The sequence below is a fragment of the Triturus cristatus genome, chromosome 8, assembly GCF_964204655.1.
Source record: "Triturus cristatus chromosome 8, aTriCri1.1, whole genome shotgun sequence".
NCBI lineage: Eukaryota > Metazoa > Chordata > Amphibia > Caudata > Salamandridae > Triturus > Triturus cristatus.
Window position 1 is genome coordinate 1,456,026,358 of NC_140591.1, and position 15,754 is coordinate 1,456,042,111.

Consider the following 15,754-nt stretch of genomic DNA (forward strand, 5'->3'; position numbering starts at 1 on the left):
TACGAATATATTAAAAACAATATGATACACCAACAATTCCTTTAAATTTGTGAGAGATATCACTTGGTATTAAAAACCAGTGTGGAGACTAGGAGAACCAATACCCCATCCCCACTTAGACTGTCAACATGTTTCTGCCTCTTAGCTCACAAGAGTTCTTATCATTCGTCAGTACAGAACACAGGGTCATATTCTGGCATGTAATCCTGTTAATGCCAATTTTAAACCGTCTGACCTTTGTCATCCCGCACTTTCCCCTAACCGTGGGTCATCTGTGCCCCATGGAGGAAGGGCTCAGGATCTCCTGTAGTCCCACATACTCCAAGGTGCGCTCCTCGTGGATCACCTAATGCTTCTCAGTCGTTCCTCCCGATGATTAGGAGGTTTCTGTGGTTTGACAATTAATATACAACCTGGCTGAATAGAAGATTTTACATCCTGGACGTTATCAATGAAAATAAAAAAAATGTTAATAGCAAACTAACTCTTAGGAAGGTTTGATGCTTGAAATGGCAAACACCTTCAATTTACACCTAGTTACTGCTTTTATGTAAAGTCTGATCTATAGTACAGTGACTGATTTAGTATTGAGATTGTGTGCCGTGTATGACATTTTCACGAGCGCTAAATTGGAAACAGTCTATGAAACGTTTGAAATTTGAAAGAGATTCCTTTTGCTGCTTACATTAATTGAAATGTGCACCTATGTGTCTTAGTCGACTCTTAAACCTTTGTGGTACACTCTCTAATTGTTTTCATGTGTGTAAATCAGCCTTACAATGATAAATAAGACAAACATAAAATATGAGTGATTCAAACTTATCAATTATGAGTCTACGTTTGTGCCCATACAAACATATATTGTCAATTTCAGTATTTTTCCTTTGCTTCCTTTATGTTGTATATTACTTTTGCTATTTAGGTATTCAAACAGGAAACTGTTATTATTTCTGATTTCTTGAATTTCTTTGTCAGTGATGACAATACAATTCCTGACATTGTATCAAATGCAGTTAGTCAGACGAGTGAACCAAAAAGCATCCAGCTCAACCAATACCTCAAATCCAGTTGGTGCCTGACCCTCCTGGCCTGGCAAAGAGGAAGTCGTTCCCAGAAATCCAAACATCTTGTCCACCATTTCTGAGTCATTCACTGGCTCATTGCGAGCTTTTTCCATCTTGTCCAAAAGTTCCTTCTTCCGACGGGCTTCATCTTTCTCCCTCACCTCTCGTTCAGCATCCTCCAGGGCCAGCTGGGCAAGGCGCTCCTGTAGGAGAAGTTTAAAAATGATCTCATTTATAATCTGCTGAATATTTTCCTATTGTTGAACACTCCCATTACTAAGTAACTACTATTTCCATCAAATTATTAAAAAATTCGGGGATTATCATTCATGTTATCCTGTTTCCTATAAGTAACCCTCCTTCAACAGTATTACACTCATGGTGCCTACAAGTATAAACTTGAATATGCATCTTATGACTTATAATTAAATGGTCGGACCCGCTACTTGTACCCGTTACACCTTTTTAATTAACACACAGGGACTTATTCTGTGGAATCGAGTAAAATAATCTACAGTATAGAGGTTTTTAGATATACAATTTCTAATTTACACTTCTTATAATACTGCTCCCATCAAATTTAGTTGTTCACTTTTAGCAAACATTGACACTTAAGTGCAATCTGGTAGCTAACAATGGAGAATACAAAATAATAGGTGTTGATAGAGTCCTCTTGGAAGTTTAATCTTATCGATCATTTGGCAGGGAATTGATCAACTTGACCACCGATAGCTCAGCTCCAATGAGAGTCACTGCCATCCTCCCACTGTATTTCCAATCTATTGGAGCCACAAAATTCAAATGAAATTTAGTTGAATACATTATGAAATTGAAATAAGTCTATTACACTACATTCAATTAGAACATGTATCTATGCGTAGAGCATTGTAGAGTGCAAACAAAGGGAGAGGGTGTGGCGCAACGGCCAAATCTGCTGACTTTGGAGCTGGGGATACAGGTTTGAGTCTCTGTGTCGGCTGAACATCCTGCGATTCTGAGCAAATCACTTAATCTCACCATGCCTTGGAACAGCTACTAGAGACCCTCAATTATTATTACAAAGCTACATGTGCTAGAGAGGGGGGCGATGCATGCGCTCTGTCTTGCGAGAGATATTGTATACAAGGGGCTTGCAGCCAACCCATTGCTTAAGATTTGTTGGCTCATTGCTACTCTTATTTACTGACTTCTAATTGGCCAGTGCCTGCTAGTTTCACTTCATCTGCTTTCGGATAGACTATGGACCAAGTACTGATTGATTCAGCTTGATTGCTGTGATGTCACCTGCTTCCAAATGTATTTTCACTAAGACAAGACATGGGCACTGTTGGACTTGGCCCTTCTGGCAGGTTCACCCCTGAACTTTTTTGCTTTTTACTGGTGACTTGGTGTGGTGATTTTTTTGGTTTCTGCGCACTTTCCCTGTGTCCCAGGGTAAAGTGCGTGCGCGCTCTGAGTGCATGTGGTGAGATAGGCCTGCCCTCCCATAGGAATGCATGGGGAATGTATGTGTCCCTAGTAGTTCCTGATGCGTGGGGTGTGCAGGCCCGAGTTTGGTATGTGCGGACTCGTGTGATTGAATGCTGCGCAATGATGTGTGTGGCGTGCATGTACCTAGTGTGGAAGTGCCACTTCTAGAAGTGGGCACTTCGGTGTGCAGTGTGAAATGTGTGCCTTGTCGCATGATTGGCTGGTTAAGGTCATGTGACGGGCTAGGGATTCCCCAGAGTCAGGATGAGTCACCCAGTGGTGAATGGGGAGATCAGCAGCTAGATGGGTGGGAGGAGTACACCTGGGTCCTGAATAGGGCAGGGTTTTCCCCACACAATGCTGGCTCCGCCCCCTGTGGTGCGACTGATGACCCTAGCCCTGCCAGTGAATAGAGTGAGGGGCTGAGCACATCAAGGGTGCTCCCCAACCAGCTGCGACTGGTTTTCCCCCTCACCCTGAACCCAGAACAAAGGGTTTTAGTGTATAAAAATGGGGCTCTGTCCCCACAGAAACTGTTCTGCTTTTTGGATCCTGACAGGAGGGGGCTGCTGCTGCTGGAGGCTAGGAGGAACCGCCACTTGGGACTGCCTCCCTGCCCTGGAGGGCCCAGTGAGCTGGCCCCTGGCCCAGCCTTGCCCCCTTCCTAAAACTTTGCTGGACCTTCTCTTTTTCTTTTATTCCCCCCAAAGCGCCTGGAAGCGCTTTCATTTTGACTTTCAGCGCTAGGAGCGCTTGATTTGGGACTTTTGCTGAAGCCTCCAGCGCCTGGGAGCGCTGGACTCTCCTTTAGCGCAGAAAGCGCTTCCACCTTTGCCCTCAGCGCCAGGAGCGCTTTATTTCTGATAGCGGGTGCCTACCCCGCATACTGGTGCTGTCGCGGGTGCCCACCCCGCTTTGAGTGCCTAAACAATAGGAGCCATTGTTGTATTTTTATTTGGACCGAAGGCGGGAGCCCACCCCGCACTTCGGTAAAGAGGAGAGAAGTTCTTCGCCGCTACCGCCGGCGCCGCGAGAAGCCGGAGGGTTGCCTGGCAACCGGGACTCCTACCGCCACGTCACTGGAACGCAGAGCGGGCAGGAAGTCCCGGCACCAGGAAATACCGCGAGAACAAAAGGAGAAGCCTCGCAGCCACAGAGGAGCCAGGCGGGAGCCTACCCCGCTCTGGCGAAAGCCCCACAAGCCGCCCGTGAAAGGAGCAAGGCAGCGCGGCTCGGCTGCTCGACCGTGCAGGGAAAGCCGGCACCAGAGAGAAGGACGGAGTGTCAGACCACGCGGGAGTCCGAGGTAAGCAGGACTCCGTGTGGTTGTGGTCTCTGCCCCTGTCCCCCCCAGCGTCACTGCAGTTGCGGACCACTCCAATGGGGGCATTGCTATTTAAGAGTCCCCCGAGTGGGACTCCAACCAAAGGGGCACATTATTTGAGAGCCGGCGAGGCTCGCGAGTCACCCGAGCGGGACTCCAACGACGGGGCGCATTGGTTGATTCAGAGCCGCTCTCGGCTCTACGACGTTTGGAGGCATATTTTTTTTAGAAGCCAAGGCTCCAAGGGGGCATGAGTATTTAGAGCGCTAGGCGCTCCAACGTTGAGGGCACATCATTCTAGAGCCCACGAGGCTCCCACGCTGTTTAGGGGGCATTGCTTTCTCAGAGCCCAGGGAGGCTCCAACACCTGCCCTATTTGCCCCAAGACGGCACAGTGGTGCCCACGCTCATTCCTACAGCTGCCCAGCACTTAGTGGGCAGCTGCCACGTTTAGGTTGTGCCCCTGCGCTCATTGGCTTGCGCAGCCTGCGCAGTCCAGCCCTGACTTTGTGGACGAAGGGCGTTTGAGCCCCTGAAGGGCCAGGTTGGCCTGGGGACAGTTTTGCTGTGTCGTGCCCTCACCTAGGGTACCTGTTGATGTTTACATATGTACTTTTGCGCCTGCGCAAAGCCTTTATGCTATGTTGATTGCTAGCTGTACCTATGCGTAGGGGAAGGTCTTTCCTAGTGTAGTTGTGCTTTTATGCATCATGTGCCTTGTGTTTACACCTCTGAATGTTTTTATGCGTCATGTGAAATGTGCTTTTACCCCTACAGGTATTGCGATACTTAGGTGGTTGTTTGTTACTCCTAGTACAGGTGGTGCTAGTGAGGTCCTAGTTCCCTGCGCGATATTGTCCTAAGGTGGTTAGGGTTGCGTAGGTAGTACTTACTTGTTACCAGTAGTTACTGGTTGTGTGCTATATGTTCTATTTTTAGTGCTACAGTGATTGTATGTGCTATGTCCTAAAATATTATTCCTACGTTCTAAGTGCTATTTCTACAAAGTGCTAATTCCTGACAGTGGTCCATGTGGCCCTGTCCCCTGTATATATAATCCCTTGTAAATTCTGCCCGTGCCTGTTGGCACATTGTAAAGTGTGTGTTTTTATCTAATGTGTTTTGGTATAATACAAAGGTTATTTTTATATAATACCTTGTGTGGAGTTTCTTTTGTGGTGGGCCTTGGGTGTTGTTGCTGGGTGCGCGCGCAAACGCTTTACACATCGCCTCAGGGATAAGCCTGTCTGTTCGTGCCAAGCTACCAAGGGGGTGAGCAGGGGTTATCTTTGGCGTGTAACTTCCTTGCCCTGACTATAGTGGTGGTTTCTGCCTGACTTTGGCGCAAGCCTTAGCCAACCAGAAATCCCATTTCTAACATTGGTGATCAGCGGTGGGATTTGGACTTGCATTTGCGCTGTACCGCAGCAGCGACTGGCTGCACTGCAAAACTCTGCATTTAGATAAATCACATGGTATAGGGATTAGTGTTTTAAGTTTGTTTTTAAATGTCATTTCTTTGGAAATGTGTTTCTTGTGCACTATGAGTTAGGTGTCCCTAGCTCGGGAGGGTAGATCATCCCCCTTAGTGCATTGTGTTTTCTGGATTCACCAGAGGGTGGGATCCAGTGGTGGCAGCGTAATAGTGTCCTGTACATTTGTCCCCCGCCCTGCGCCCAGAGTTGGTACCTGTGTCACGTGGTGGTCAGGTTGAGGAATCGGGGGTGGTAGAAACTGCCTTACCAGTCCGAGGGGAGGGTTGTGGGTGTGGATGAATGGTGTGTGGCACTAGGCAAGTGAGTGTGGGTTCTCTGGGATAGAGAGCTTGCTGAATCCTTTGTGAATTGTGTACTCCTGTGTTAAACGCAGACCCCTAGGTTCCCTGTGTGATCTTTTCTCTAGAACGTCTGCCAGAATGGAGCCTGCTTTTGATCCCAGTGATCTAGTTTATTACAGTATGCAGGAGTTGGAAAGGTTCTGTAGAGAGAGAAACATAGGGGTGAGAGAGTCAGACACTGTGTATGAACTGAGGAACCACATGATTGGATGGCAAGCAGGTGAATGGAAACGTGAGCGCAGTGAGGAAGACAGGGCCCGGGCCTCTCACCTGGAGGGTGGTGGGTCTGTGGGGAGCCCTGAAGATTCAGAAGAAGATGACAGTACCTGGACGCCAGTAGAGAGTGAGGACCCCGTGGGTAGGGAGTCCCTTGCTGGGTCCAGCGTAGGAGATAGCGCCTCATCCCTTTCCCTGTCCCCTGAGCACAGTGGTAGTTTTCTGGATTCCCCAGTGAGGGTGGAGTCCAGTGGTGGCAGCGATATAGAGTGCAGTACAGAGAGTCCCATTCCCAGTTCCCCGAGTATGGTACCTGTTTCCCAAGAGGAGGAGTATAGGTTGAAATTCAGGGGCAGTAAGAAACTGTCTCACCAGTCTTGGGAGGAGTTTTTGGAGGGATGTAATGAGGCACTGTCCGATTGGGTGGATCAGAACTCGGAACGTACTTATGACGACCTGTATGATCTGGTTCTCAAAGAACACCTGCTCAGTTGTTGTGTGCCGGGGTTGCGCCAACACCTGTTGGGGTGTGGATTGTCTGAGCCATTTGAGCTTGCAGAAAAAGCAGACCATTGGGAAAGTGCTAGAGGTCCTCTAGAGTCATTAGTGAGTGATTCCAACAATAGTGGGTCAGAGATCCTCCAGCCCAGCGTGGTGGAGTAGGCTCAGTGTAGCCCAGCTAGGTCCCAGGATAGCGAGGAGGGTGTAGGGGCTTACTGCCTGGCTCAGTGGAGCGGGAGTAAGGGGGTGACCGAGGGTCCCCAGATGCCCGAAACCCTGCCTCAGGACTTGGATGGTTTCATGAGGGAACACCAAGTTGGGGACCTAGGCTGTGCTGTTAGTCCACTTGAGGAAGATCTCTTAGTGAGTAGAGGACCTGGAGCGCCTGTAAACAGGGCTCCTGTGGTTCTGGAGTCTGGCAGTACCGCTCCGGTAGGGAGGGTACAGGAGTCCAGCGTGAGTGATTGGGGGATGAGTTCCCCAGTGGAAGAGCCGGTGGGTCAGGGACTTCCCAGTTGGGCTAGGATCCCGTGTAGTGACCAGGGTGACACCACTTCTGTTCTGGGGGATCTCCGCGCACTGTCAGGTGGACAGGGGACGGGAGATCAGCGCCAGACAGACAGTCGCTCGACATATGTGTCATTTGATAGCCTCAGGGGGATGGAGTGGAAATCCCCAGAAGTCCTGGAGTGCCAGGCAATTATTCCACCAAAGGTTCTAGGCCGGAGGTTGGGAGGCCAGGTTCAGGATCAGCCTGACCTGAAGGGTGGGACGTCTGTAACCAGCGTCCCGACCGGTTCTTCTTCCAGAGGTATCGCCCCAGTTGGTAGGGAGCAGGGCTCTGGAAGGGGGTGCAGAGGGTGGGAGAGCCCACCTCTGGCCCCGGTACAACCTGAGGGGTTAAACCCTGGGTTGGAATGGCGTTCTAGGTGTACCCCTCGCCAGAGGAGGAGGAACCCTAGGAGAAGAGGTAGGGGGAGGAGAGCCTTCCCTGAGACTCCTGGTCCGCCTGAGGGTGTAGACCTAGGCTGGAGAACCAGTGGCAATCTAGTCCTGTCTTGCAGACAGGAAGAGTGGAGAATGGACGCTATGTGCCAGGGGTTCCTACCCCCCACTCTATGGTTAGGCAAAGACCAGTGGCACCTGGGTGGCCTAGGGCCTGGTCTTGGCCGCGGACAGCTTGGGAGTACCAGTGGGGTAGCCCAGTTGGTCCAGACAGTGGTGTTAGAAAGAATTCCATAGGTTCACCGTGGCGTAGAACCGGAGGGTGTCCCTGCAGTTGCGGGCCCGCGTCCGTGTTCTATCGCCCCAAGCAGGGAAGTCCATCACGGTGGAGATTGGTCTGCCCTGCGTTTTGGCAGGAAGGGGGTTGTGTTGGACTTGGCCCTTCTGGCAGGTTCACCCCTGAACTTTTTTGCTTTTTACTGGTGACTTGGTGTGGTGATTTTTTTGGTTTCTGCGCACTTTCCCTGTGTCCCAGGGTAAAGTGCGTGCGCGCTCTGAGTGCATGTGGTGAGATAGGCCTGCCCTCCCATAGGAATGCATGGGGAATGTATGTGTCCCTAGTAGTTCCTGATGCGTGGGGTGTGCAGGCCCGAGTTTGGTATGTGCGGACTCGTGTGATTGAATGCTGCGCGATGATGTGTGCGGCGTGCATGTACCTAGTGTGGAAGTGCCACTTCTAGAAGTGGGCACTTCGGTGTGCAGTGTGAAATGTGTGCCTTGTCGCATGACTGGCTGGTTGAGGTCATGTGACGGGCTAGGGATTCCCCAGAGTCAGGATAAGTCACCCAGTGGTGAATGGGGAGATCAGCAGCTAGATGGGTGGGAGGAGTACACCTGGGTCCTGAATATGGCAGGGTTTTCCCCACACAATGCTGGCTCCGGCCCCTGTGGTGCGGCTGATGACCCTAGCCCTGCCAGTGAATAGAGTGAGGGGCTGAGCACATCAAGGGTGCTCCCCAACCAGCTGCGACTGGTTTTCCCCCTCACCCAGAACAAAGGGTTTTAGTGTATAAAAATGGGGCTGTGTCCCCACAGAAACTGTTCTGCTTTTTGGATCCTGACAGGAGGGGGCTGCTGCTGCTGGAGGCTAGGAGGAACCGCCACTTGGGACTGCCTCCGTGCCCTGGTGTCAAGGCTCACCTTCAGCTTCCCGCTGGTTGCCGCTGTCTTGTACAGGAACAGAAGCTGCTAGCTTCCCGACTCCCACTACTAATCACTCAACCCCAAGATATATCTTTGGCTCTAACTGATCAGCAAGGGGGAAGGGGGAAATTGGATAAAATAACAAACGAGAGAAGAGACTGGTTCTGGACCTTCTGATTTTCCTATCTGGAATTCTTCTTCAGCTATCTCTCTGCTACTGAAGATTTCCTGAGGTAACTAAACACACAACATTATATTATTATTCCTCCTCTACTCTACTCTGTCTCTTTTCTTCTCTTTGTAATGGTGTTTCCTACCTACCCAGTATCCTGAACTCTGTGCCTCTCTTCTTGTTCAATTCTGCCTTTTTCTTCTTTCTTGTTATTGATGTCACTATTTATCTGTAAAACATATATTCTTTTTTAATTATACCTATTTATCTTGTAGTCTTAATATCTTTTAACTCCTCTTTTGACCTACCATCAATCTTTCTTCTCGCGGTTTCTCTTCTTTCTTTATAGCTTCTAGCTATACTAATAACTGTTGTCTTCTAGATGATTCTTTTGTGCTTAAACTTCTCCAGTTGCTTCCTCTCCTATGGTTACTGTGAATTGTTATGGCTCAGGTAAGTCTTACTCCTTACTTTCTTTGTTAACAGTTCTTATTGTCCTTAATTATTTTTTCCCTTAGTAACCTCTTCAGTAAATACTATAATTTTCTTCTTTTCTTTTTAGGACTCGGTATGCTGATCTCTGTTGTCCCTGGTAAGTCTTACTTATCGCGTCACCAAACACTACTTATCATTTTTATGTGACCTTAGATAATCTATCAATTATTCACTTAGCTTTCTTCTGTCTTCTCTTCAGGTGCTGCAGAATTCGTGTCTTGTTTCCTGTAGCAACGAGGAAAACTCCGAACTCTACTCTCAGTAAGTAGCCTCTACGGACTCTGCGGCTTTTCTGTTCTCTTCGGTAAGTATCGACACAACTCTCTTGTGTCACTCTGGAAAACGTCTTTGACAAGGTATTCTCTTCAGAACTGGGAACTCTCTCGAACACGTCTTCTCTGAGGAAAAATCTTGGTGAAGTGCGCACTACCTCAGGCGCGCGCGCGTCACATCGTCTCTCTCTGGATCTGTTAGCAACTAGACCGCCGACCTCAGCGTCTGCGCGGCCATCTTGGAAATGCGGGCATGCCACAAACTCGACCATTGAAACCCATTCAAGACTGAAGCGCCCATTGAACTTAATTCCTTGCGCTTCGTTTTGGAACTCACATTAGGGATCCTGACACCTGGAGGGCCCAGTGAGCTGGCCCCTGGCCCAGCCTTGCCCCCTTCCTAAAACTTTGCTGGACCTTCTCTTTTTCTTTTATTCCCCCCAAAGCGCCTGGAAGCGCTTTCATTTTGACTTTCAGCGCTAAGAGCGCTTGATTTGGGACTTTTGCTGAAGCCTCCAGCGCCTGGGAGCGCTGGACTCTCCTTTAGCGCAGAAAGCGCTTCCACCTTTGCCCTCAGCGCCAGGAGTGCTTTATTTCTGATAGCGGGTGCCTACCCCGCATACTGGTGCTGTCGCGGGTGCCCACCCCGCTTTGTGTGCCTAAACAATAGGAGCCATCGTTGTATTTTTATTTGGACCGAAGGCGGGAGCCCACCCCGCGCTTCGGTAAAGAGGAGAGAAGTTCTTCGCCGCTACCGCCGGCGCCACGAGAAGCCGGAGGGTTGCCTGGCAACCGGGACTCCTACCGCCACGTCACTGGAACGCAGAGCGGGCAGGAAGTCCCGGCACCAGGAAATACCGCGAGAACAAAAGGAGAAGCCTCGCAGCCACAGAGGAGCCAGGCGGGAGCCTACCCCGCTCTGGCGAAAGCCCCACAAGCCGCCCGTGAAAGGAGCAAGGCAGCGCGGCTCGGCTGCTCGACCGTGCAGGGAAAGCCGGCACCAGAGAGAAGGACGGAGTGTCAGACCACGCGGGAGTCCGAGGTAAGCAGGACTCCGTGTGGTTGTGGTCTCTGCCCCTGTCCCCCCCGGCGTCACCGCAGTTGCGGACCACTCCAACGGGGGCATTGCTATTTAAGAGTCCCCCGAGTGGGACTCCAACCAAAGGGGCACATTATTTGAGAGCCGGCGAGGCTCGCGAGTCACCCGAGCGGGACTCCAACGACGGGGCGCATTGGTTGATTCAGAGCCGCTCTCGGCTCTACGACGTTTGGAGGCATATTTGTTTTAGAAGCCAAGGCTCCAAGGGGGCATGAGTATTTAGAGTGCTAGGCGCTCCAACGTTGAGGGCACATCGTTCTAGAGCCCACGAGGCTCCCACGCTGTTTAGGGGGCATTGCTTTCTCAGAGCCCAGGGAGGCTCCAACACCTGCCCTATTTGCCCCAAGACGGCACAGTGGTGCCCACGCTCATTCCTACAGCTGCCCAGCACTTAGTGGGCAGCTGCCACGTTTAGGTTGTGCCCCTGCGCTCATTGGCTTGCGCAGCCTGCGCAGTCCAGCCCTGACTTTGTGGACAAAGGGCGTTTGAGCCCCTGAAGGGCCAGGTTGGCCTGGGGACAGTTTTGCTGTGTCGTGCCCTCACCTAGGGTACCTGTTGATGTTTACATATGTACTTTTGCGCCTGCGCAATGCCTTTATGCTATGTTGATTGCTAGCTGTACCTATGCGTAGGGGAAGGTCTTTCCTAGTGTAGGTTGTGCTTTTATGCGTCATGTGCCTTGTGTTTACACCTCTGAATGTTTTTATGCGTCATGTGTAATGTGCTTTTATCCCTACAGGTATTGCGATACTTAGGTGGTTGTTTGTTACTCCTAGTACAGGTGGTGCTAGTGAGGTCCTAGTTCCCTGCGCGATATTGTCCTAAGGTGGTTAGGGTTGCGTAGGTAGTACTAACTTGTTACCAGTAGTTACTGGTTGTGTGCTATATGTTCTATTTTTAGTGCTACAGTGATTGTATGTGCTATGTTCTAAAATATTATTCCTACGTTCTAAGTGCTATTTCTACAAAGTGCTAATTCCTGACAGTGGTCCATGTGGCCCTGTCCCCTGTATATATAATCCCTTGTAAATTCTGCCCATGCCTGTTGGCACATTGTAAAGTGTGTGTTTTTATCTAATGTGTTTTGGTATAATACAAAGGTTATTTTTATATAATACCTTGTGTGGAGTTTCTTTTGTGGTGGGCCTTGGGTGTTGTTGCTGGGTGCGCGCGCAAACGCTTTACACATCGCCTCAGGGATAAGCCTGTCTGCTCGTGCCAAGCTACCAAGGGGGTGAGCAGGGGTTATCTTTGGCGTGTAACTTCCTTGCCCTGACTAGAGTGGTGGTTTCTGCCTGACTTTGGCGCAAGCCTTAGCCAACCAGAAATCCCATTTCTAACAGGCACAATTGCTTTCTTTATGTGATGCTTTCTCTATGTGATAGGATTTCTTTTGCCAACTGTCCTATTTCTTTTCTTTTTCACTCATGGGAAGATTAACTGATTTCCTCAGAGCCACAGGATGTTGTGCCGAAACCTAACAAGCCTTGGCACAGCCAATAGACCTCACCTTTGAGACTATTTTCTCTGCCATTGCCTTCTGATCGTGCTGTATAGACTGGGCATGGACCACTTTGGCAATGCATTGTAGCCTTCCTGTATAGCACCATGGTTAAAAATCATAATAATAAAAAAGGACTGTGATGCATCCAGTGCTAAGGCACTTTTTAAATAAAAAAAAGCACATTAGCCCTGGCTACATCATAGTGCTTTATTAAATTAGTTTTTGCAACACTGCAAATCATTTGCACTGCTGTACAGCATGGGTACAAAACATTACCAATGCCAATAGCTCTCACAGAAGAGACATACAATTGATTAGTCAATACTTGTTTATATTACATGTGTATAAGGGTGTTTCTTTCAAACAGTAAACAGTAAGCGATAAACTGGACTACACGGATTTCCTATGGAAAAAAGATGAGAAGAATAATTAATTTTGTAGTTAAGAATTTATAAATTTAGATTAAAAAACACCTTTGGTTGGTTAGAAGGGAGAGAATTTGGAAACACATTTTAAGACATTAAGGGCCTCATTATGATGTGGGGTGGACATTTTCCGTCCAACACCGTGTCAGATTTAGGAACTGACCGACTCGCGGTAGGCGGATCCGCCCAACCGATTACAATGCAACCAGAGTCCTGTTGTTTCCTATGGGAGCCAGTGTTCCGGCCAACAACACAGGCTCCTATGGGGAAATGGGGTTTGTATGTAAAATGCTGCAACCTGTGGTAGGCACCCCATGGTGCCAGCCACACAGCGCAGGGTTTTACATGGGGGTCCCTTAGGTACCCCCTCAGCCCCCAGCCAGAGGCCGCAGGATGAAGGATGCGGACTCCTTGGGAAAGATAAGAATCAAAAGATTCTATCATTTTCTTGGTAATATGTTGCAAGTAAAAGTCGGCAGTATTAGATGGAATAACAGAGGTTGTAGATACATTCCAGTCCTCTGTAGCTTTGTGTATTTGTTTGCATTATATGTCATGCAATAGGTTGACTCTTAATCTGTATGCTGTAGTTTAAGTGTAGTTACAGGCATAAGCTTTGAATGTAATTACAGTGATACTGCATATGATTTTAGTAATATTGAACTGTTTGAATAGAATCTGCACATGTAGACTATCATGATAAATGCTTTTAACTTTGTATCACATAAACATATTTCTCCTAAATTAAATTATTAGCATCATGAATGTATCTTTGAAGATTTCGAGGAGTTTTAAGTATACTGAAATTGTGTATGTAGCATGTACAATACATTGCAAATTGAGAAACTGGTTTCTTATGGTTAATACATACTTAAAGGGTTTTTGGAGAGTTAAATTCTATGAAAATATTCAATTGTTAGACAAATACAGAATCTTGCATTTACCTGGTGTTTCTTTTCAGCTTCTTGCTTAGCCTTCTTGGCACTCATCTCCTTTTTAAAACGTTCTTCCTCAGCAAGTCGCATCTTTTCTGCTTCCAGGCGACGGCGATACTGGAAAACATATGTTTAACTTGGTTAATGATTGTATATAAACCTCCTTGCAAAGACATATGAGAGACATTCAGTTTAAAAAAAAAAGTATAATACAACATAGGTGGACTTTACAGCAGAGAAGCATGTCTGAGAAATTCCTTTAAAGCACATGAAGGTAAAGCATGTGTACTAGCAATAATGTTGGTCAAATGAACCCAACAAGAATGTAAGTGGGATTTTCTTAGGCTAGGGTCTACTTGCGTTTACAGATATATTGTTGATAATATTTGGAAAATCTCAACTTATACAAAGATGCATTAGTTAAGCTGTGAAACTTTCTCAATAGTTTCCAAATCTAGTCATAACAATTGTTGTTTTATAAAGTATTACAAACTCAACATCTTGCCTATCGAGATCTGAATCCATATTATGTAAATTGGTAGGGACTACTGTTTGGTGGAAGGCGTGGCTAAGTCTTAGAGGAAGTCTGTAAATTCCAAAACCTGTGGTGGAGCTGAGTGGATTGTACTGAAGCTGGGCACGTGGGTCTGTTTTTGCATGGAGATGCGCCATATCCAAAGTAAGGCCAATCCTGTTGAAACGCAGGTTTTCAGTATGAACTTGATTAATCTGAGCTGGTAGTGGAAGGGTACAGAGTGCTGAGAGTTAGGCCAGTGGTACAGTTAGGCAGAGAAGAGCCCTCACCCATCTCTTCGAAGGAGTCTCAGATAGGGGCACGACACGTGAAGCTAAACTCACCTGACAGGTTGTAAAATAGGCTCCTTGGATTGTTTTTCTAACCATCTAACCACCCAATATCCTTTTTATTGAATGGGTACTTGGGACATAATTAAAAACATGAGACTCGGGATTTTATTGGAAGTAATGTTTCAATAATATGAATATTTTGCCTACATGTTTCAGCCTTAATTCTGCTTAAAATGGGTCAAAGGCCTTCGTCAGTGCTGTTAGATCTCAAATATGAGTGCATTCTTCAACATTCAACTCAATCATGGAGAAAAGACACTCTCCTACCTGGGCCATTTAATAGGTTCAGTAGCACCCTACTGTACATGAGCAATAAGGCAATGAAGAGCAATCATGCAGATTAATTTGCCAGCATTACACCTTGATGAATGTGTGACTACAGAGAAATGCCCTCTCCTCAGTCACCAATGAATTCTCATCAGACCCACAGTAGGGTGCTATTGAACCGCATATACCTGTAGACATTTCTAGTAAACCTCGATCCCCAGAATTATCCAGACAATTAATCACCGGAAGTCCCAAAAGCAGTGGAGTCCACTTAGATGATATTAAACTACCTGGGTGTGGAGTGGACACCAATGATGACACATGCTACAAATATCAGTGGAGGAGGTGTCTGCACCTAATCACTTTGTGATTTCTACAGCAGCAGAGGTGAAACTGGCAGGTAGTGGTGGCCCAAATAGAGTGTTATGTTGTATAGAATAGGGAGATTCATGCGTACAGTCTTTAAAATTCCACAGTCTTTTTAGGTGTTTCAGAGTCTGTTATAAAAATGACAATGATAACTACTACTAATAATTTATTACAAGGTGACTAGTGACATTAAATTTCCCCATGCCATATAGACAAAACTATCCAACTTATATTATGAGCAGTTTCACACTGACAAAGGAGATTGGTTTCAAAACCGTCATCAGGGACATGCATGGTATAATACAAAGGTTTATGCCTCATCTATTTAAAAGGAAAATGAACAGTATAGTACATGAATTATGAAAACTTTAGAGATGCAAATATTGGTATCCATGTGACTATGGAAATAAAAAAAATGATTACATGCTGGTTGGCTAGTTTCTCTGATGTGACCTGGGTGCAGAAAATAAGAATTGTTTCCACAACAGACTGATCAATTGGGTTGGTTTACAAAGGAAAAACAGAAAAATAGAGGTGGAGGAACTCACTCTATATTATTTTTATTTTATTTATTTATTTAGTGCATTTTTATAAAGCGCGGACATTACCCAAAGGTGTCAGAGCACTGTACAATAGAGCTAGTTACGTTACAAGAGAAAAGTGGTACAGAATATAACATTACACAGACTAAAAATGAAGGGTACACAAACACAAAATCCAACACAGCACACAGGGGTGAGGAATGTACAGGAAAAAATACAAATTACCAATGAAGAGCGAACTTCCAAG

At 47.2% G+C, this 15,754-nt stretch overlaps 1 protein-coding gene across 1 annotated transcript in view; it reads right to left on the bottom strand.

Annotated features, from left to right (window-relative positions):
- Positions 1-15,754, bottom strand: part of MYO7A (myosin VIIA) — a 739,224-nt gene that overhangs the window by 208,797 nt on the left and 514,673 nt on the right. The window contains exons 23-24 of the mRNA XM_085623258.1: positions 13,472-13,579; positions 1,058-1,267 (exon numbers count right to left, since the gene is read on the bottom strand). Coding sequence (XP_085479384.1) covers positions 1,058-1,267; positions 13,472-13,579 — 318 coding nt within the window. The remainder of the gene's footprint in view (positions 1-1,057; positions 1,268-13,471; positions 13,580-15,754) is intronic.